The sequence below is a fragment of the Ischnura elegans genome, chromosome 3, assembly GCF_921293095.1.
Source record: "Ischnura elegans chromosome 3, ioIscEleg1.1, whole genome shotgun sequence".
In the NCBI taxonomy this organism is placed as follows: domain Eukaryota; kingdom Metazoa; phylum Arthropoda; class Insecta; order Odonata; family Coenagrionidae; genus Ischnura; species Ischnura elegans.
Genome location: NC_060248.1, coordinates 52471988 through 52491636, shown reverse-complemented (window position 1 = coordinate 52491636; position 19649 = coordinate 52471988). Strand labels below are relative to the sequence as shown.

General features: G+C 38.6%; 1 protein-coding gene across 1 annotated transcript in view; it reads left to right on the top strand.

The window, feature by feature from the left end:
* The window catches only part of LOC124155179, a 188168-nt gene that overhangs the window by 50122 nt on the left and 118397 nt on the right, over positions 1 to 19649 (top strand). The window contains exons 2-3 of the mRNA XM_046528896.1: positions 2106 to 2538; positions 10353 to 10987. Coding sequence (XP_046384852.1) covers positions 2106 to 2538; positions 10353 to 10987 — 1068 coding nt within the window. The remainder of the gene's footprint in view (positions 1 to 2105; positions 2539 to 10352; positions 10988 to 19649) is intronic.

Below are 19649 nucleotides of genomic sequence, written 5' to 3'. Positions count from 1 at the left end.
TTGTTGACGAGATTGGTTCAAAGTTTAGGACTGCTTTTGAGACTGTCATACAATGTTATGAGTGCAATTGATAAATCGTAGAAAGGACACTCCACTTAAGGACTTTTTACACCTACATAAACCCGTACGAGTCTAAATGTATGAACGCGAGAAAGAACACGAAATGTACCGTACGGTTGCGTTGTTGCACGTTAAATGGTTACACGTGTAACCACTCAACTTGTGCAAATGCATGATCGGCAAATTGAACCTATTTTAGCTAGCTTCAAACATTCATACATGTTCCGTTTCGGTCCACAAAAATAATTCACGCAAACAGGCATTAACTTGTACGTGTATCGTTTAAACGCAGGCTTTTAGGTGAGTTAAGTTAATTAGGCTTGTTTTTGGTTTCATTGAAATTTCTCTAATAAGGTATTTAATCAGTCTTATCTTCTTTCATATGTATCATATGATCTGCTCTTTATAGTTTAAGTTTATCACCTTGTTGTTAGAGGATTTGCAAACCAGTGGGTAAAATCTTCAGGACAAGCATCGGTCTGCTGTGGTGCCCGATCATGGTATCCAATGAAGATCTAATATTAAATAGGTTTCTTGTGGTGTACCCCATGGTCATATTCTTTTTGTCATTTATATTACTGACCTCTCTAACAAGCTAAGTAAAGTACAAGGGGCTATAACAATCCCTAATTCAGACGATCTAATATCCGAGCAGACGATACTAGTAAAACAAACGACTAACAAATGCTACAATCGCTCCAGCCGTGATCCAGTAGGGTAGCACTGGGAGCGATAGGAGCGAAAGTGGACCACGAATCTGTAGAGTTTGAAGCGGGAGCACTTGGGAGCATTGGGAGCGTGTACTGGACTACGCCCTATGTCACCTGTTTGCCAAGAGGAGGACCTTGATTGCATGAAAACATCAAACCGAAATCCATGAGTCAAATGAATGCCTTCACATCTGCCAATGCCTGATCGATGACAATTCAAGTAGAGCTAAGAACTATTTTCTTCATTTAATCTCTATACATCTTGGCACCATGAACAATGGTATAATTATTTTATTCTGAGAGCGAAGGAACAGTCATACTCAAACACTCAGTTTGGATGAAATATTTAAACTTTTCTAATTTAGCGTTATTGTATTCAATTTTTTGCTCGATGCTTTGATTATTAGTGTTTGCTCTCTTTTTTTAGTCTTTCGGAAAAAATATGGTTTTCATTGCGAATTGTTTAGTTTTTAATTGCTGTGATTAATTTGAAAATTCTGCACTGTCAATTATTTATGAGAACATGTTTGTGTTCATGTAAATATAATTTCAATATTTGCGCATTTTTAGCTGATTTGTACCAAGTTCTTTTTTTTGCAAGTGGTTGCTGTTTCTTATCTGCCCTTTATATGTACTGAATAAGATAATGTCAATCCTTTAACTAATTTTAACCTCTAAGGTACTTAATCGCACATTATAATTATTTTTTTTCTAAACTATATGTAAAAATCACTCGACTTTTATTTTTATTAATACTTAATTTATAAAAAAAGTCATCGATAGCTAATTTGCATTCACTAAATTTTGCCATGAACCCTACACGATATGTATGAGAAGACATTTATGGATGGTTTCCTTTAATTTAATTAATTCATTTTTCATATTTGTAGGCGAAAGTTTTATTTTGGGATTCGTTTTAGGTCTGCAATCATTAATTGTAAAAATTCAGATATTGTAAACATCCTAGCAAATTTTAATTCGAAGGTACCAAACTAACATTTTGAATGCATAAATTACATGTTTTTCCCACAGAATTTTTTTATTAAATCACGAACTTGGTTTATATGGTTATCGTTATCTTCTGGTTGAAAGGTCGTCTGATCGTGAATTAATAAAAACTTTTGTGGGGAAACAAAGTTTAAGTTATTCATTCAAAATTTTCTGCAAAGTCCACAACGTATTGCCTGAAACCACCAACTGAACCAAAATAATATAATTTTTTGTTGAGTAGAATGTAAATACCATATTGTGAACCGTCATTGTTATCTTAACATTAACGTGATCCGGTGCATACAATGTGCAGTCACTCAATATCGCTCCCATTCTCCTTTCTAGTGATCTGGACGTCAGTCCGCCCGAAGATGCCGCAGTGTTTTCTGCCGCCTGCCCGCTCCTCTCCACCGTGCGGCCGCCGCGCCTCCGGGCGGTGGCGCCCACGGTAATGCCGGGGAGGTCGCCGAGGGGCGCGGCGGCCCTGACCGCCGCCGCCGCCCTGCTCCTATCCCTTGCGGCCGCCTCCCTAGCGGCGACCCGCGCCAACGCCAGCAGCGTCCCGCAGCAACACACGCCCCCGGGCGACGCACCCGAGTATGCGACCGTCGACCTCTCGGACTACACGTCCGCGGGTGAAGTCAGGCTGGAGGTGGCGCTCGACGCGATTGACATGGGCATCCCGTGGCATACCGGCCCAGAATGCACGCCCATTCCCCTCGGGGGCGTCGAGCTGACTGCGAGGGCCGTGCCGCCGTCCGCACTCCGACTGGCCAAGGTGAGTGAGGGCGGTCCTTATTTTTAAAGTTTTCGAATTTCTTTTTGGGACCCCCCCCCCCCCAGTTTTGTTCCATTTGGTGTCAAAATAAATCGTGAAAATTATTTTTGCAATCGGATGCCCGGAAAACGTGCCGCATCGCACTTAAAGTTTTGAAATTTTGGTATTTTTGGGTTTTTTCCGGACATAACTGAAGATGATGTCACTCTCGGATTATTCTATCACTTTTTTTGATACTCTGCAAATGTCTAACGAGTCGTTAGATATTCGCAGAGCATCACCTTTCTTCCACTTATGCCCTTTGGTTCCCGCACAGTGAGCGCGCACCACCCCAGTCAGACATTGGGTGGCACGCAGGTTGCATACTCTCAATATTTGTTCACTGAGCATAGCCCCAAACTCACAGCGCCACTTATGTCCTAGTTGACATTTAGCCACAGCAACAATTTCAGATTTTGATATAATCATAATTCTGGAAAGAAATGGGCGTTTACAGGGGTGATCGCTGCATAGAAGAGGACGTTTACTGAGGTTTTACCGTACAACATCCAGAAAGTTACAAAAAATATGGGAAGCGTATTTTTTGTAACTTTCAGTAGATGAAGAATACCTTACACTCACTCACTCCCAGGGTCACTTGATATTTGATATTCAGCAGCGCTAAAACTTTCCCTGCATATCTTTCGGTCCGTCCGATGCTTCCTGTTCTGAATTTCCAACTTTTCCAAAAAATTAAAACCTCCTTCATCTTACTTCCGTCATCCTTTTCTTAGCACATGGCCAAACCATCGTATTCCTCATCCCTAATTTTCTCCAATAATGTCGCTATTCTTAGAGAGGTCCCTGGTCTCCTTCTTGCATTTTCTTCTCCACCCTCTTTGGTCATAATTGAGTACATATATCTTATTTAAAACCTTATTTTCGAATACAATCGGTTATTTCTCCTTTCTTGTTTAGTATTTACGTCTTTGATCCGTAGATCAGTATTCGGTAGATTATTATATTGTATATTCTAATTTTTGTTTTACGCGATAGGGATTTTAAAGAGAAAATCCTATGGCTTGCGTGTAGCCATCTATATATTTGATAAATTCAGTCTATTTTGTATTTCAGTTTCTTCTCTCTTATTACTAAATAGTAAAAATAATATAAAAATTTTAAAAATAAACAAGTTTCAGGAAAAACATTTATGTAACTTTTTAGGGTCCGATTAGAATCGTTGGGTCAAAGTAGCACTAGTCAGAGCAACATAAGATCTAATCACATTATCGGTTCGAAAATATCGAACGACTGACCGCGGTGAGTGGGCTCAAATATGACCCCATCAACGATGAAAATGGGCTGCTGTTCTAGAACCGAAATATCTAATGCATCTTTATAGGGTCCGATTAGAATCGTAACGTCAAATTCGTGCTTATCAAAACAAATTATGTCTATATCTACGACATGCCGAGGTTAGTGGGCACAATTTTTTTATTTTATTTATTATTTCCAAATCACCGAATACAGCTCATATTGGCCATTTCATATCGAAGTATTCAACAAATTTAACAATTAAACGTATAAGGAAAACCATTCCCTGGATAGAACCCACCCAAGTGGGGCTAGAACCCTTGACCTCTTCTTTGACAGGCAACCCGCCGCCAACGAAGCTGGAAAAATTTTCAGGGGCGAGAATCGAACTTACCACCTTCACTTCCGTATTCCACCGCCTTAACCACTGAGCTATCGCTGTCATCCCTCCCACCAACGATGAAACTGTGGTGCTGTTCCAATACCAAAATATCCAATTTTTCATGATTAGGGTAAAAATTCCATGCTATCCTGAGTAAAAACTAAATCAGGTATCATCGCAAATATCTGGATTAGGACCAAAATTTCTGATGCATCTCGATTGGATCTCATTTAAATCGAAACGCCAAATCATCCCTGGTGAGAACAAATACAGATATCGCCTGGACAACATCAGGTCTAGCTGTAACAAAAGATATCATACGGGGGGATTTAATATTTTTGTTTCCTTGCGTGCTGTTTTAATGTAGAAAATAAACCATATTCAACTTGGTAATGCTATAATGCCTTAGAAAATGGCCGACTTGAATGTTTACTTTGAAGAATACCACAAATTATCGGCAACCACGGATAAAATTATCAACTTGAATTTAACTTTGGTATCGTGAAAAGAATTTTTTTGGTGATACAGAGTAACATTTATTTTTACAGATTAATATCTAAGCAGCAACTCAGCTTAAGATACGAACACCTTCATACGAACTCCATCCTGGCCTCCTTTTCTTATCGGAATGGATTTATGTAGCCCTTCATCCGCTTCATTTATACTTTATGAAGATAGTTTCCCTCTCCAACAGTTATTTGATCCATGCTGAGGACACCAGCTCACTAGTTGCCTTCCAAGTACTATTAAATTATCAAGCAATTATAGCGTTATGCTCCAAAAGCCACAGATATTCATATTTTTTCACCATAATTTCAAATTGATTTTCTCTACTACTCTAATTCACTTAAATCGTTTCCAATTTTCATTCGATCGGACTAAACTTTCGCCTCAACCCAATGTTTCAACCAAATTTAAAATCTCATCACCCACCTCAGCATTCGGAATCTATTGATTTAAAACAGAAAACTCATCCCGGAAGGAAAAATAATAATAGTATTAGAAACGACATTGAAAAAAGGAAAAAGTTCCAGCACATTATTAAATAATCATCTCACTTCCACGGAAGACTGCGAGAAAACCTGTTTGCCGAAAAATAAAACACGAATAATGTGGTGATGCTAGAAGCTAGTCCTTCCATTCAAACAATCTCGAATACTGAAAGAAAAAAAAACCACTCCACTGTTTTTCCCGAAAAACATCTCCGTCGAGCACGTCCCGAAAGTGACTTTGTCTCCCCGATCGATAAACCCTCCGACCCAAATAAAAGAAGAGGGAGGCAAAGGAAGAATCTTTGATTTCAGCTGCCGCTACTAGTTTCAACGGAGCGGACTTGTGTAGCGGAGCGGGATACTCCGGAATGAGTTCTGAAGTGTGATATTGCGAGTGAAAAATGGGAGCGGGGAGGGAGAGCGGTGTGGGCGAGGTTGCAAGGTGCCCTGCGAAGGATCCCGAGACAAAAACACAAAAGGGACTTTGGTTGAAAACGGTAGTGGTAGCAGTGTTGGGTTGGCTTCCAAAAAAATTTGTACAAAAAACTTCTCGTAGGGGAAATGATGAATAAAAGAAAAGAAAAAGAAGGGGCTCCCACCCGGTCTGGCGCAGTAGTAGTATTACTACGACTGTGTGCGGGGTCTCTGCTTGTTTGAATTCTCTCCTTTTTATTCTTCCCAAGCCGCCGAGCTTTTATGCGTGTTGCAATATCACGATAAGAGTTCGCTCGTTTACTCCGTCGAAAAAGGTAGGGTTACGGGGGAGGGAAAAAAAGACCCTTTCTCCACATTCGGAAATTTTCGAGAGAATTATTGCAGCCGCCGCCGCCGTTGAAGAAATAAAAATTTTCTCGCAGCACAATGTTACCTCTCCCCCGCGTGTGTTCATTTCGTATGAAAATTTCGTCATTGTATGCGAAAGATTAAGAGTGCGGCCGGTGCTTGGAATATATGTATGCAGTTCCAAGGGCCACCAGCGGTTATAGGGGCAGAAAGTTGCTTTCAGGCAACCAGCACGTTGGTTGGTGTGAGAGAATTGCTATTCACACTGAACAGTATTCTTTCGAAGATAATAAATCACATCAATCTCGTTAAAAAATTTATTTCTTGAAGTATGACTCTTAAAAAGTGAAGATTAGTCCTCTTACATGAAATATGCCATCATGGAATTGAATAGCTACGAACAACTACAAATTCAACACACAAACATTGATAAGGGCAATTAGACAAATTCTAATAGTTATGAAATTATATCCAATGGTTATTGAAACATAATAGCATACTTTTTTGATATTAATCGGCCTTGCAAATCAAACAAATGAATTTCAATGATATTGCCGTGCTGAGTCATCCTGCGAAGTATGTTAACCGCACTTTAATTTTGAGAAGCGTGTTGCATACTAAAATGACATTTACATCGATGATATTTGCTATTATTTATTTCGCTCTCTCAGGAGTAAGAATCACTTCCAATTGACCAGTGCTTTTGATGAAGTACATATTACTTTTGATTGACGCACTTTTATACTGAAATCTTCGGGCATATGGAGTAGATCCTTTTAATTAAAAGCTTGCATCTCACAAATAAAAAGTTTTTTCTCAGGTGTGAGATTTTTACACTTGAGATATGGATAAATGTCTACGAAGTTCAACTACATATGCCCCGAAAGTTTCAAGATAGCGTAAACAGTAAAAAAATGATATGGAAGGGAAAAGACGAAAAGTGACCAACAGAGCAGAAGATTGTGTACTTTTAAGGGGATGCTTCACAACCGATCGACCGCTCTTTTTAATGTCGTATTACTTACTAATAACTAAGCTCTTATTAAAATTTAAGTCTTAAAACTAACGATATCATCTTAAAATTACCATAAAACATAAAAATACATTATCAACCCTATTTAACATTTTTCTGGTATCTCAAATGCAAAACTTTTACACCTTTTTCAAGTTTGGTATTTTTGCATTCGTGATGGAGGAAAACATTAACAAGGATATATAAATCAACATAATACCCCGCAAGCCGCCTAAAAGGCGTGTGGCAGGGGGTGTTAGGATACCAACCGTTCTTACATAAAAGGAAGTGCTCTAAGTAAATTGCGACTAGCATTTATTAAAGTCCATGGTTCGGGGGAAAACGAATTCCCATATCTATCCATTCGGCAAAATATCTCTCTTAATTTATCGCTTCTGTCGGATCTGGAAATATAGTGCGGCTCTAGTATTATGTTTTCCATGTCGCTCTTAAAGATATCCGTTCTCAATTGTTCAAGCAATCTAAGCCTAGCTCGCAGCCTCCGGTTCTCCAGCGGCTCCCCGCCTAATTCGCTTAGCATCTGGGTAACGCTGTCTGTACCCCGTAGCGGTTTTTGACGAACCGCGCAGCCCTCCTTTGCACTTTGTTCAGTTCGCGGATTAAGTCTTTCTGCATCAGACCCTACGAGCTCGCTGCATATTCAAGGTGCGGTCGGACGAGTGCGAAATAGCACCTTTGTTTTAATTTCTCTTCCGTAAATCTTCCCGCAATACGCTTGACGAATACTAATACTTCAGAGCTATGTCGCAAATATTTCTTATATGTGTTCCCCATGTAGCTTCGAGGTTATCGTAACTCCTTGGTACTTCACTTCGCCTGTTGCCTTTATGTTAATACCATCCACAGCATAAGCGTTGTTAAAATTGGACGAACTCTGCATGAATGTACCGAAATGCATTTGCACAGATTAAGTTCGAGACTCCATTCTTGGCTCCATATGCACTGAAAATTCCATGGCTACACATTTTTTGAAAGAATAATAACATCCCAGTCAACACAATAATTATGGCCACACTGTGGTCGAATTGTGGTTTGCCTATGGCAACTATGGCTATGGCTAGCCACAGCTTGCCATATTATGGCCCGACTGTGGTTGCTATGCGGCAAGTCATAGTTTGGATTGCAAAACATGTGCCACTATGGCGACACTGTGGATCGTCTCAGAAAGGCCACAGATTGGCAAACCAAACATTTGTAAACATAAGTATATTACGGTTGCTCTTGATACAGGTTTGTTGGTAAGTTATTAAATTGGAAGTTAGTTAATTCTATTGATATAAAGAAAGTGTATTATCCATATGTAAGCCACATTATGGCGGGCCACACTTTGGTCACACTGTGGCCGGGGGTGAAAACCATTATGGGGCCATAACAGCAACCCACTATGGACACAGTACGGCCACATTGTGGCCACAATTGTTGTGTTGACTGGGATGTGATTATATATAAACGCCAGGTTACGCAGGTATGATTGGATGATTGATCTTCGGTCTCACAATTTCCCCCGCATATGTAATCTTCTGGGGAAACTGAAAAAAAGTATTTCCCAAATTGGAATCAGTCAAACAAATATTACTGATAAAATAATATTCAAGTATCCAGAAAAAAGGAGAAAAAACATTTTAAAAACTATAATCGCTAATAAAAACTTTAAAGCGTTTGGAGTTCTGGGAGTCAGACCTGGTTAACTCCCAAGTGGCTGAACGGTGCATGCCTGAACGACAATCTGCTGCCGTAAAATTCCTCCAAAGTACTGCCGACATGCAATTAAAAGTAATTCTCAAGTAGTGAGAAACCTATCTCTTCAACGCTTTTCAGTCTAGTTAAATGGCACAGAGATTGTGAGAAGGGGTGGGAATATACATGACTTGAGGTTTGCGAAAATATTATACTAGAGGTTAACTGATGTAATTGTAATTACAGTACAACATTATACTAACTAGTTGCGCGGATATTTTTTTTAATAATAATGAATTTATTTATCCAAGGAATCAGTATTATAAGCATATTTTACATTTCAAATAAATAAGGATAAATGAGGGACCCATTTTAAGAACTGCCTGTATTCGGATACAGCAAGACAAATTGCAATCAAGATTGTGAAGCACAAAGGTTAAGAAAACACTTAGCTGTTTCACAAAATAAAATATATTGCGACCGGTTTCGATACAGCGTATCATCATCTGGCCAGATGATGATACGCTGTATCGAAACCGGTCGCAATATATTTTATTTTGTGAAACAGCTAAGTGTTTTCTTAACCTTTGTGCATCATGAAGGAGTTTCACCATGTTACGCCAACCACCATCGCAAGATTGTGAAAATAAGTAGACCAAGATCAGATACAAAACATAAATGAATGCATGAAAAGAAAACAATTTGATGTTTATTATCAACCTGTCGAGCAAACAAAATAGTGATATGAAAGAAGTGTTCTCACACATAAGCACACATAGGATTTTGCACATTAAAAATTTTTTTATTCTATTCAAAAAATATATTATTCTATTTGAACCTCTAATACAACCTGACAATCTAGGAAATTTTTTAACGCACGATGTATAAATGAGTTTTTGAACAGGGGCAAAATTTGCTTGGCCAAAATATACAATTATGTAGACTTTAAATTGCATACATTGGTTTTTGGATCTTCTTTAGATTAACTACCACTTCTGAGGCAAAAAATTCCAATACTTTGTAAACACAGAGATGACGTTATTTTGATATACGTCCCCAACACAGTGTAAGGAATATTTTTAGGCCTGTTTATACGAAACATTAACGCGTACGAGATAATGTTTGATTGCATGAACGATTTTGTGGGCACAAACGGAACCCGTACAAATGCATGAATCATATTAGAACAATTTCTATTCTCCGTTCATGCCTTCGCATAAGTTGGATGGTAACACAGCGCTATTTGGCGTACATTTTCGCGTACATACGTGTAGACATAAACATTTAAGTGTTAATGTAACATTTTAGCAGGCTTTTTGAGGATCCAATGGGATATTACTCTCCCTTAAGACCTGAGTACACGATACGTTAACACGTACAAGTTAATGTCTAAATGTATGAACACGTGGATGAACACAAAAATGTACCGTGTAATCACCCAAATTGTGCAAACGCATAAACGGAAAATAGAACCCGTCCTAATTTTGTTCAAGCATTCGTACATGTTCCGTTCCAGTCCGCAAAAATTATTCGTGCTAACAGACATTCACTCGTAAACGTTAATGTAGATACATTGCAACCAGGCCTTTAGACTTGTTTATCTCCGCAACTGAACCTATGTATTCTTATTCCGTCTCCAATCTCTTTCTCAAAGGTGGCCGAGGAAGCAGCCTTCGCCCTGGACTCCTTATCTCGCGACGCATGCCACCAAGTTTTCCGCTCGATGGCCAAAGCCATCCTCATCGGCGCCTCCACGTCACCCGTAACGGCGAAAGCGGACACCTCGACGTCGGAAACGGACCCCCTAACGGCAGCAACGGCAGACCCAGCGACGCCGGAAACGGAACCCGAGACGTCCGAAAGAACAGCGGGCGCGACCACCGTGCCCAAAGCGATGGGCTACTGGCGGGGTGGCGGGAAGCCGGGCGGAGACGGAGTGGGTCCAGCCGAGGACCCGGTGCACCTGATCCTCTACAACTCGGGCCCGCTCCTCAACCGATCCACGTGGTGGGTGTGGACGGGCGAGGAGTGGGACTACGCCTCGGTGTCGTCATCGGCAGACGGCGAGGACGGTGAGGAGGTGGGGGCGGCGGAGGGCGAGGCGGAGGAGGAGGAGGACGAGGAGGCGAGGAGGAGGTACCCTCCGCAGCGGGGGTCCTCGCGCTCCCCGGCCGCCAACGCCTCATCCTCCGAGACAATGTTCTCGGCCCCCGGAAGGTGGTCTGCGCCGCACTGGGACTGCGATTCCGGAAGCTGGCTCTACGCCTACACGGCGTCAGTGGGTGAGAGGTGAGTGCCACGCATTATTTAGGCCTATTTAAATTGCTCAATATTCTATAACTTCCTCATCCCCGGGCATATCTACCGTTATTTTTGGTCTGAATTTAATGTTTTCTGGTTAATTAGATGTTAACAAAAAACATTAGCGATTTCTGTGAATCTTACTACTGTATAATGCACAAAGAAGACTTTGCTTTTCCACAAAATAAAATATATTTTCAAATAAATTTTATTTTGTGGAACAGCAAAGTCTTTTTCTTACCCTTTGTGCATCATGAAGGAGTTCCACTGCGGAAAAAAATCAAATGTCAATGCATTTTATACAGTCCTTCAGGACGGAGGAGGTTAAGACCATTTTTAATTGCACATTTTGGGCCTATATTTCACCTATTTATGCTGATATGGCCTTAATTTCGCTTAGTAGGTCACGGAGCAGCCTATTATGTAAAATATCCTCACAGGCACTTCGCTGTTATGTTACTTCCTGTGACACTCAAATCTTAATTCTCCTCATCATTATCTCCACAGGTTAAAATTCTTCCCGGTAACACACTAATTCCGTTACCCGAATCTAAAGAGTAGGTATTAAAAATATTTTAGGTGGAATGAATGCTAAGCAGCTTTCCAATAAACTTCCACTCCAAACATTTGGATTCCTTACTTGGACAAACGTCAAACGGGGATAGATTGAGTCTTTTTCGAAATCCTAACTTGTTGCTCAGTAACGTTTTCCTTCTTAATAACTTTCCCTAATATTTAGGAGAATGGATAACAATCACGACTTAATGCATTCCACGCTCTTATTGCCCCTAAAAACGTTTTCCTATTAAAAATGAATACTAATACGAAATAAAGAGTACGTTTCAGTCATTCAATTTTGAAAAAACTCGCTAGAAAGGAATAGACTCATTACACATGATGGCAGTTCATGCAATCAGTAAGACAAAATTTAGTACGTATACTTTTTATTGCTTAAGTTTAATCGCTTGATTCGCGAAATTTAATCTCGAATTTCCACGCGGCAAATATTCACATAAAATAAAGTTAATATGCACGTCTAGTATCTATCGAAAAATCAATCTATGACATAAAAACATGCGTTTTATTATTCATGCCCCTTGGGTATCAGAGCGTAGTGTATATGTTCATCTCGCTAAAAGCATATCATGTTATAATGATGAATTAATTGAAGCGGTCATTCGATAATGTTTATCTGCAATGATATTTGTAATTACTCCAGTTAATATACGAAAATAGGGGTTTCACCAAAACGTCGGGTACGAAAAGCTAGTATGTCTATAGTCCAGAAAATTAGATCTATTATATAGAGAAATGTTTCTGTCTTCATCTGGAGGAATCTTAATATATTACCAGTTAATTTTACAAGCAATTTTAAAAAATTCTTAACAAATACTAATTTTATTCCACCATGGGTTTCAATACGTATTGAATTATCTTCCGGGATTCACTTTTACAAAAGTGTCTTAAATATCCAAAAAAATTTAATTTATTAACAGGAAAATCCCTGGTAAAGGAAGCTAAAATAACTTTGTTGACTGTGTTAAGATTGGTTCGGCAGCCAGAAATTCTTTTTACATTGCTGAAACATTAAATACATTTAAATCAGCAGTTTGTTTTGAAAAAATGTATAAATGCGAATAAACTGCAGGTATTTCCCATGATTACCATTAATGAGTATTTTATGGACGATCAGAGAGAGAATTTAGCCATGGAGGAACTCTTCAGAAGGATAATTAATTCTCTTTACGTAACCGTAATTAAAAACCTCCTTAATTTGGTACATAAATCATATTATTATGATCGGGCATACGGCACGGCATGCAGATACCAAACATCAGTTATCTGTCCAAACCTTTTGGGTAGTGAGCGGCAGTTTCATAAGGTTTGTGAATCCTCTTAAAAAAGATCATTTAAAAATGTAAAGTCCTCCAGCGTAATTCCAGCAAGGATTTTGCTTTGACATGCTTTGTACCCCTTTGTTGATAAGCTGGCATACACTCATTCGACCTCGGTTGATTAATGCGTAAGTCACTTGAAAATAACACGCACGCATAAGAACAGATTTTAACAAACAGTGAAAGTAAAAAAAAAGGGCTTTTTGAGCTGATTTGTGGATCGCTGACAGAGAATGGACTACTCGTTTCATTAAAGGGGATGTATCGAACGATGAAAAAATTTTCTCTTTAGTATTTTCGGGGAAGAGGTCAAAAGCAGGATTCATGTTGTTGTTCATTTCAATCGATTATATTTTTTTATTCACAAGTTCATTTTATCGAACCTTTATGATAGGTAGATTAACATCTACGAATATTTTTATTCAATCTAAATAGCAAACAAGAACAAAAATAATCGCGATGTACTTTGAGCAAACAATATTGTTTTAGTTTTGACCAATAAACGTCCAGCAAACCTCATGATTCACATAAACAGAATTAAATGATTAATGATAACAAGCACACCACTTTCATTTGAGTTACAACACCAAGTTAAAGTTCCCCATATGATGGTAGGAATAATTATCTTTCTAGGAATGGAAATAAGGTAGATTGTATTGCCAATGGTTTTTATTGAGATGGCAAGGTTTTCCTCGTATTGAAGCAACTTCAAAATATTGAGGCCTATAATATAAGGGCCAGGAATAGGGGACGAGATTAGCAAACCAGTTATAAGTAAAATCGAAACTGAAAGCATGTTCGCGGTGGAAGGGCTCCATATTAATAATGAAAGACATTTTGTTTTTCCACAAGTTTATAAAAAATTTTATTTAATTACCGGTTTCGACTACCTTTCGACTATTACACCATTATCAAATAACTTTTATTTGATAATGGTGTAATAGCCAAAACCGATACCAAAATAGAAATTTTTATGAACTTGGGGAAGAAAAAAATTGCCTTTCATTACTAATACGTTATAAGTTTCTTAAGAACAAAGAAATACAGACAATTACCAATAATACTTGGCAAATCCCCATTTCTTTCTCAGCACACATCTCATGAGAAAACGATTATAGTTTTACTTCCGTTCAATCTTCCCTAATCCCTATGTTTCTCGTCACCAATATAATTAAGAGTCTTGCTTCTCTTCCGAGATCCTAGCCAAAGTTCTCCTATATCTTAAACTTATCCGTTTCAGTTGTTTGCTCCGTACAAATCTCCAGCCCTACAGTCAGGGTAAAACCCGCACACACGCCAGTCAGCACCGCTGCCTCCATTAATGACATCACGCGGTGTCCACCCGCATCCATGTTGTGGTCCTCGAAGGAGATAAAGGGTCCGAAAAGTTCCATCTAATGGACCTCCTGAAGTGGAGTTGGCACATTCCGCGCAAGGAAGCATCCCACAAGTTCCCATATCAGCTCATGGAAAGAATGCTTACGCACTGATCAGGGTAGATTTCAATATCATCCGAGGATATCCTATTTCAAGCCAAACTGAAGCTGAAAACCGTCTTAACCGAACGTCAGTATTACAACTGCAGCCATGAGTACTTTTAAAAAATCGTCTAATGATTAATATTTTCATTTATCAACACATAGAAATAGCACCACCACTATTTTCCTCACTATTCGACATACGGTTTTGGAGAGTGACACTAAAATGACTCAAGATTGTTTGCTTCCATTACTAACACAGGATACATCACTTTTGCCATCATTAGGACTTTTAGGAGCCATGCGATATTGATGGATGATTCAATTCCATCACTTTGCGAATTAATTCCATAAATATTCTGCGTAATATTGGATATTAACACTTGTACTGAATAAATGCCATTCCGTTTACAACAATAAAACGTTTTCTTAATATGACTCATCAAAATTTTCCTTTATGACCCAACTTAGCATTTAGAAGAATGTAAATATGTTTCCGAGCAGTGAAACATGTTGACTCAGGTGAAATAAAGTTTTATGCGGAAAAGTATAAAATTAATATCACTATCACTTCATATCTTAAACTGGAGGATTTAAAGGGAAAGAATGAGTTGGAATGCAAATATTAGCTGATAAGATAACTGAGAGTAGTGGGGCGTCAAACGAATCTCAGAATTGTATACAAATCTCTTTTTGCTTAAAGTTTCACCAAAAAGATTTACATTTGCTCATAAATCGTAATAAAATAAGACATTCAAAAGCAAACAGCCAACTCACACATCGAAATTTTCAAGAAGCAACATGATGCGGGAGAAAATAAAAATAACTGAATTGATTTCTATTATTTTTTACCGTCGCTAATTTTTAACACTTAAGTTTCTTTTCAATCGAGGAAATCAATAAAAAATTTAAACACACAATATTCTTCCTTCTGGGGAGAAACAGTAAGTAAGTTAAATTAGAAACAAAGGGAGTTCCACGGGAAGCCTCCATGTAATCTGAGGATCGTGCATCCACATAAACTTTATCAAGACGTTAAATATTCTACCCTCCTTACCTACGGTAATATTCGCTTTGGGGCGCACAAGATAAGATTCTAGGGACGAATGAGCAATTCCCGCAACGTGTCAACGAAGACGACGCCTCGCCACGAAAAATAAAATTCATCTGGAGAAAGGATGTAACTTTCGTCGGTCGTTCCCAGCATTCTGACACCACTTAGTGCATCACCACCCGTTTTTGTGTACGACGGATGTAAATAATCTCGCACGCCCTTTAACCCGCTGTAGACAGCTAAGAGAAAAAAATCCCGGGGGAAAGGGTATTTTCATCTCGTTTTATTTTTGGGACCACGCTTTGAGCGAGAATGTGGAGATATGGAGCCATAAACTCCCGAGGCACTAAAATTAAAAATGCACGCCGAAGACCCGTAAAATACGATAGCCGGAACTTCTGCGAGGCAATATTTGAATCCTGTGAGGAGATGAGATAGCATCGTTCTGCTGCGTCAGCGAGCTGGAAGCTAAACAGCAGAGAGTTATTCACCGCTACTCAACGTAGTGTCTTGTGCGGAGGCTGAATCAACAGCTGTTCAGTAACCGAACTCCTCTTGTGTTTGTTAAGGAGGTTATATGGTAATCGGATCTGAGTCCTGTACGATGCCTACATTATCGTTAACCCATATCTGCAGCCTCAAACGGTATCGCTATATCCCAAATCTCAGTGCACGGCAGAATCACTCTCAGTGTAGCTTTACGCAAATGGAGGGGCGGATACGTACAATTCTGGTGCCTACTGATGCTTAAACAAGACTTAAGTCACCTACCCACCTCATGTGCGACCGTGGACCTTGACGATAGACCTTCAACGTTGCATAGACAGCTGATGTGTCTCACTCCCAGGATTTGGTAGCAGCAACTCTAGTAATTAATCCGTCGCTTCAAATGAAATCCAATTAACTTACACCATTAAAAGGATAATTACATCAAGTGAATTCCGAACAGTGTGGTAGCCCGGTTTGCGGAGCGTTGGGCTTTGCGTTCAAGGGGGAAACATTTTGGGATATTTCCTCCTTATATTTGACTGCGGAGTTGTTCTTAATTCCAGAAATTTGTGATAATTAGATTCGACTATAGCAGGGGCAGTTGATAAAGGCCTTTTTAGTCCTTTTCCACGCAACCAAACGGCATTAAGCACTATTTATGATATTTTATATGCATATAAGAGTTAAATGCACGGTTAATGCGTTGAAAAACGCTAAGAATGATTAAAATATGCGCTTGATGAAAGATCGTAAAAAATGAGACCATTAAGTTAGTCGCTCATCCCTTGCCACCTGAAAACTCTCAAAGTTTTATGGGTTCGTCTTCTGTTGCTTAATTTCCATTCTCTATTGAATTTGGGATAAAAAAACAGAAAACGCTGATAACGCTAATTCAACAACTCAAAAAATATCTAATAGCCTCTGCAATGGAGCTCGGAATGGAGAAATCGCTTGAAAACACTCTGATATGGCATTACGTTATTAACTTTCGCATCTCAAATTTTATCAAAGGTTCCATCAATACTAACAGCATAACCATAAAATATAAAAATTCAAATACATTTTATTTTTATAATATTCTGGCCTTCTCTTTCAACCCCTTCCGAGTAAACCAAGAAAAACTAAGGCTCTGTGGTCCTAGGTGAAATACGTCACAGCATAACCCAACGTTGAACTTAATTCGCAAATCTTATCTAAAATTTCTGATTCGTTTTCTAACCCTCAGACATGATGAATTGTCCCTCAACTTTAGTTCTAAAATAAAGTCATTAGAATATGGGGTATATTTATGAAAATAAAAATTCAATTAACTCCAAAAATTTTACAAAATTACACCAATTTGTATTTATCTGCAAGGAGTTCATCAAAATTCAGCACGTGAAAATCAAATTTCAAAATGCAAGGTTTTTTAAAGGCATAATATATATAATGAAAATGCGACTGCTTGTGTTGGATAAATGATAATTTCGCAAAAACCTATCGCATTATAAAAAAGTCACTTATTCTGGCCAGCCCTCTTCATTAGCCACAGACATTTTTGCAACTTTTATCAACTATTTAATTAACTCTATAGACAGTATTTCATCTCCACATACAGGCTTAATGAAAATGGAACCCTTGAAATAAACCGGCGATGGCCTCAGGTGTAAATGAAAATATTACAGCATACGGATGATTTGGGGAATAGCAGCTATCGCAGCCAGTTATCAGAATTCTAGCCTGCAGCATTCCCTTTAAAAGCCAGAGCTCATTGCCATATTCCCGCTTCAGATTTATAGCATGCACATCTTTTCAAAATTAAATAAAATAAAGGTTAAGTTATCAGTGAAATTCGACTGGTTTAGGTCAAATGGTTCGACAAAGATATATCAGATTGATTTGACGGTCCTAAAAAGAGCGAAGACACTGAGGAGCGTAGATGCATGCAAAATAACCCAAAATAAAGGTTTTTTTGCTGTTACATTAGTAAGAATACATTTGTACTAAATTATTAATAGAGCATTGAATTTTTCACATGAAAGGCAAAATTGAGAATACATATAGTACGAAATGATAGAACTTGTGGAAGTGCGTCAAAAAACGGGAAAGATTGTCCAACTTTGAAACAATAGGTCAACTCTGATGTTGAGCAAAGGGCCTGCTAAAGTAAGCTCTTTCCCAAATCAACATCTTTACATAGATTAACTATGCGCAAAAACAGCATAAAAAAGAGGTAATGCTTAATTTAGTGTCGAGAATTTTAAGAACCATTGAAAATAATTGAAGTTTCACGTACAGCTCTTTGTTCATTTCTAAGCATTAATCATAATGAATTTACATTATCATACATATATTATGTATCATATATAAAAGCCATTTTATAATTTTTATCATTTGAATTAGGATTAACAAATCATCATCAAAAATACAAGGTATTTCAAAGGAAATATTGGGCTCAAGCGGCGGAATAAGGTGAAGTAATCGTTAAATGCTTTCAATAGCCGACAATCCGGCTAAAGCTGAAACCTACGTAAGCGCATTTGAACGTAGTTTGGAAACCCAGTGGGCTAAACGCTTGTTTTCAAAGTTTCCCTTGAGTCATCGTGACCATAGAATCAAGTGCATTAGGCCCCTAGTATTTTCGTCCGCCTCTCGATCGAATCCACGGTGAGTGTTTGGAGTAGCCGAAGCGACGACGGCAGACGAGGCGAAGAAGTTTTGACGGCGAGCGCTCCACAACTGTGAGGTCATTGACACCATTACGGGAGGGAGTGTAATTTGGAAAGGGCAGGTATTTTGGGCAAAGACGGCAGAAGGGTGGGAGAGTTGCCATTTACTCGAGAAGGCTACGGCTCGCTACGACTGCACGATTCAAAACAAATAAGTTTTCCCACGCCTCCTCATATCTTTTTTTTTAAGAACTTGCTCCCATTTGTCACATACCACTTTAATGAGATGCAAAAATAGGCTATAAATATAAATATTAGATAAAATAAAATATTCCTGATATACTAATATAATACAAATAAAGGAAACGTTTAGCCATACAAAGGATGGTTGAAGTATTAAAGGTATTAATATGCGTAGTATTCAGCAAGTTATCGACAGAGGTGTATGGCAGGAGGTGAACATCACCATGCACAACACCAGCCATGAGGATTAAAGATTAAATCCACGAACGTGCACGACGCAACATGTACGCTACCCGCACACATTTAATACGGGATTAATCTGTACCTATGAAGGCAATCTGCCTATGAAGCTAAAACATGTTTTTGTGTTCTAAACTTGAAGTAAAAAGTATTTACATTAGAATGCATTACATATGTATATACATGCCATTTTCTAAACAAAAAAGCTTTTAAAAATATAAGGAAAATTCAGAAACATGCATTGAGGATTACATATGTTGTTAAGCTACACTACCAGTCAACTAGCCTATTTCCAGTCCTAACGATGCCGTAAGAGTTTTTTTTATAGATCACGGCAAAATGTAACATTCTATTAGTATGTCTACACCACTAATAATTATAAGGCTTTAAAGGTTATTAATGGCATGGATCAATTATTTCTTTTTTTCAGATAATATGTCAGCAATTAATTCTGTCGAAAACCTTAATAGAAGTGGAAAAAATATGGGGGGGGGGTCCCAAAAGAAATTCGAAAACTTAAGAAAATAAGAACCACCCTAATAATGCAGTGCTCAGAGTAAAACTGTGTGGAGATCAGAAGCGTCTTTCTTTTGTTATGGAAAT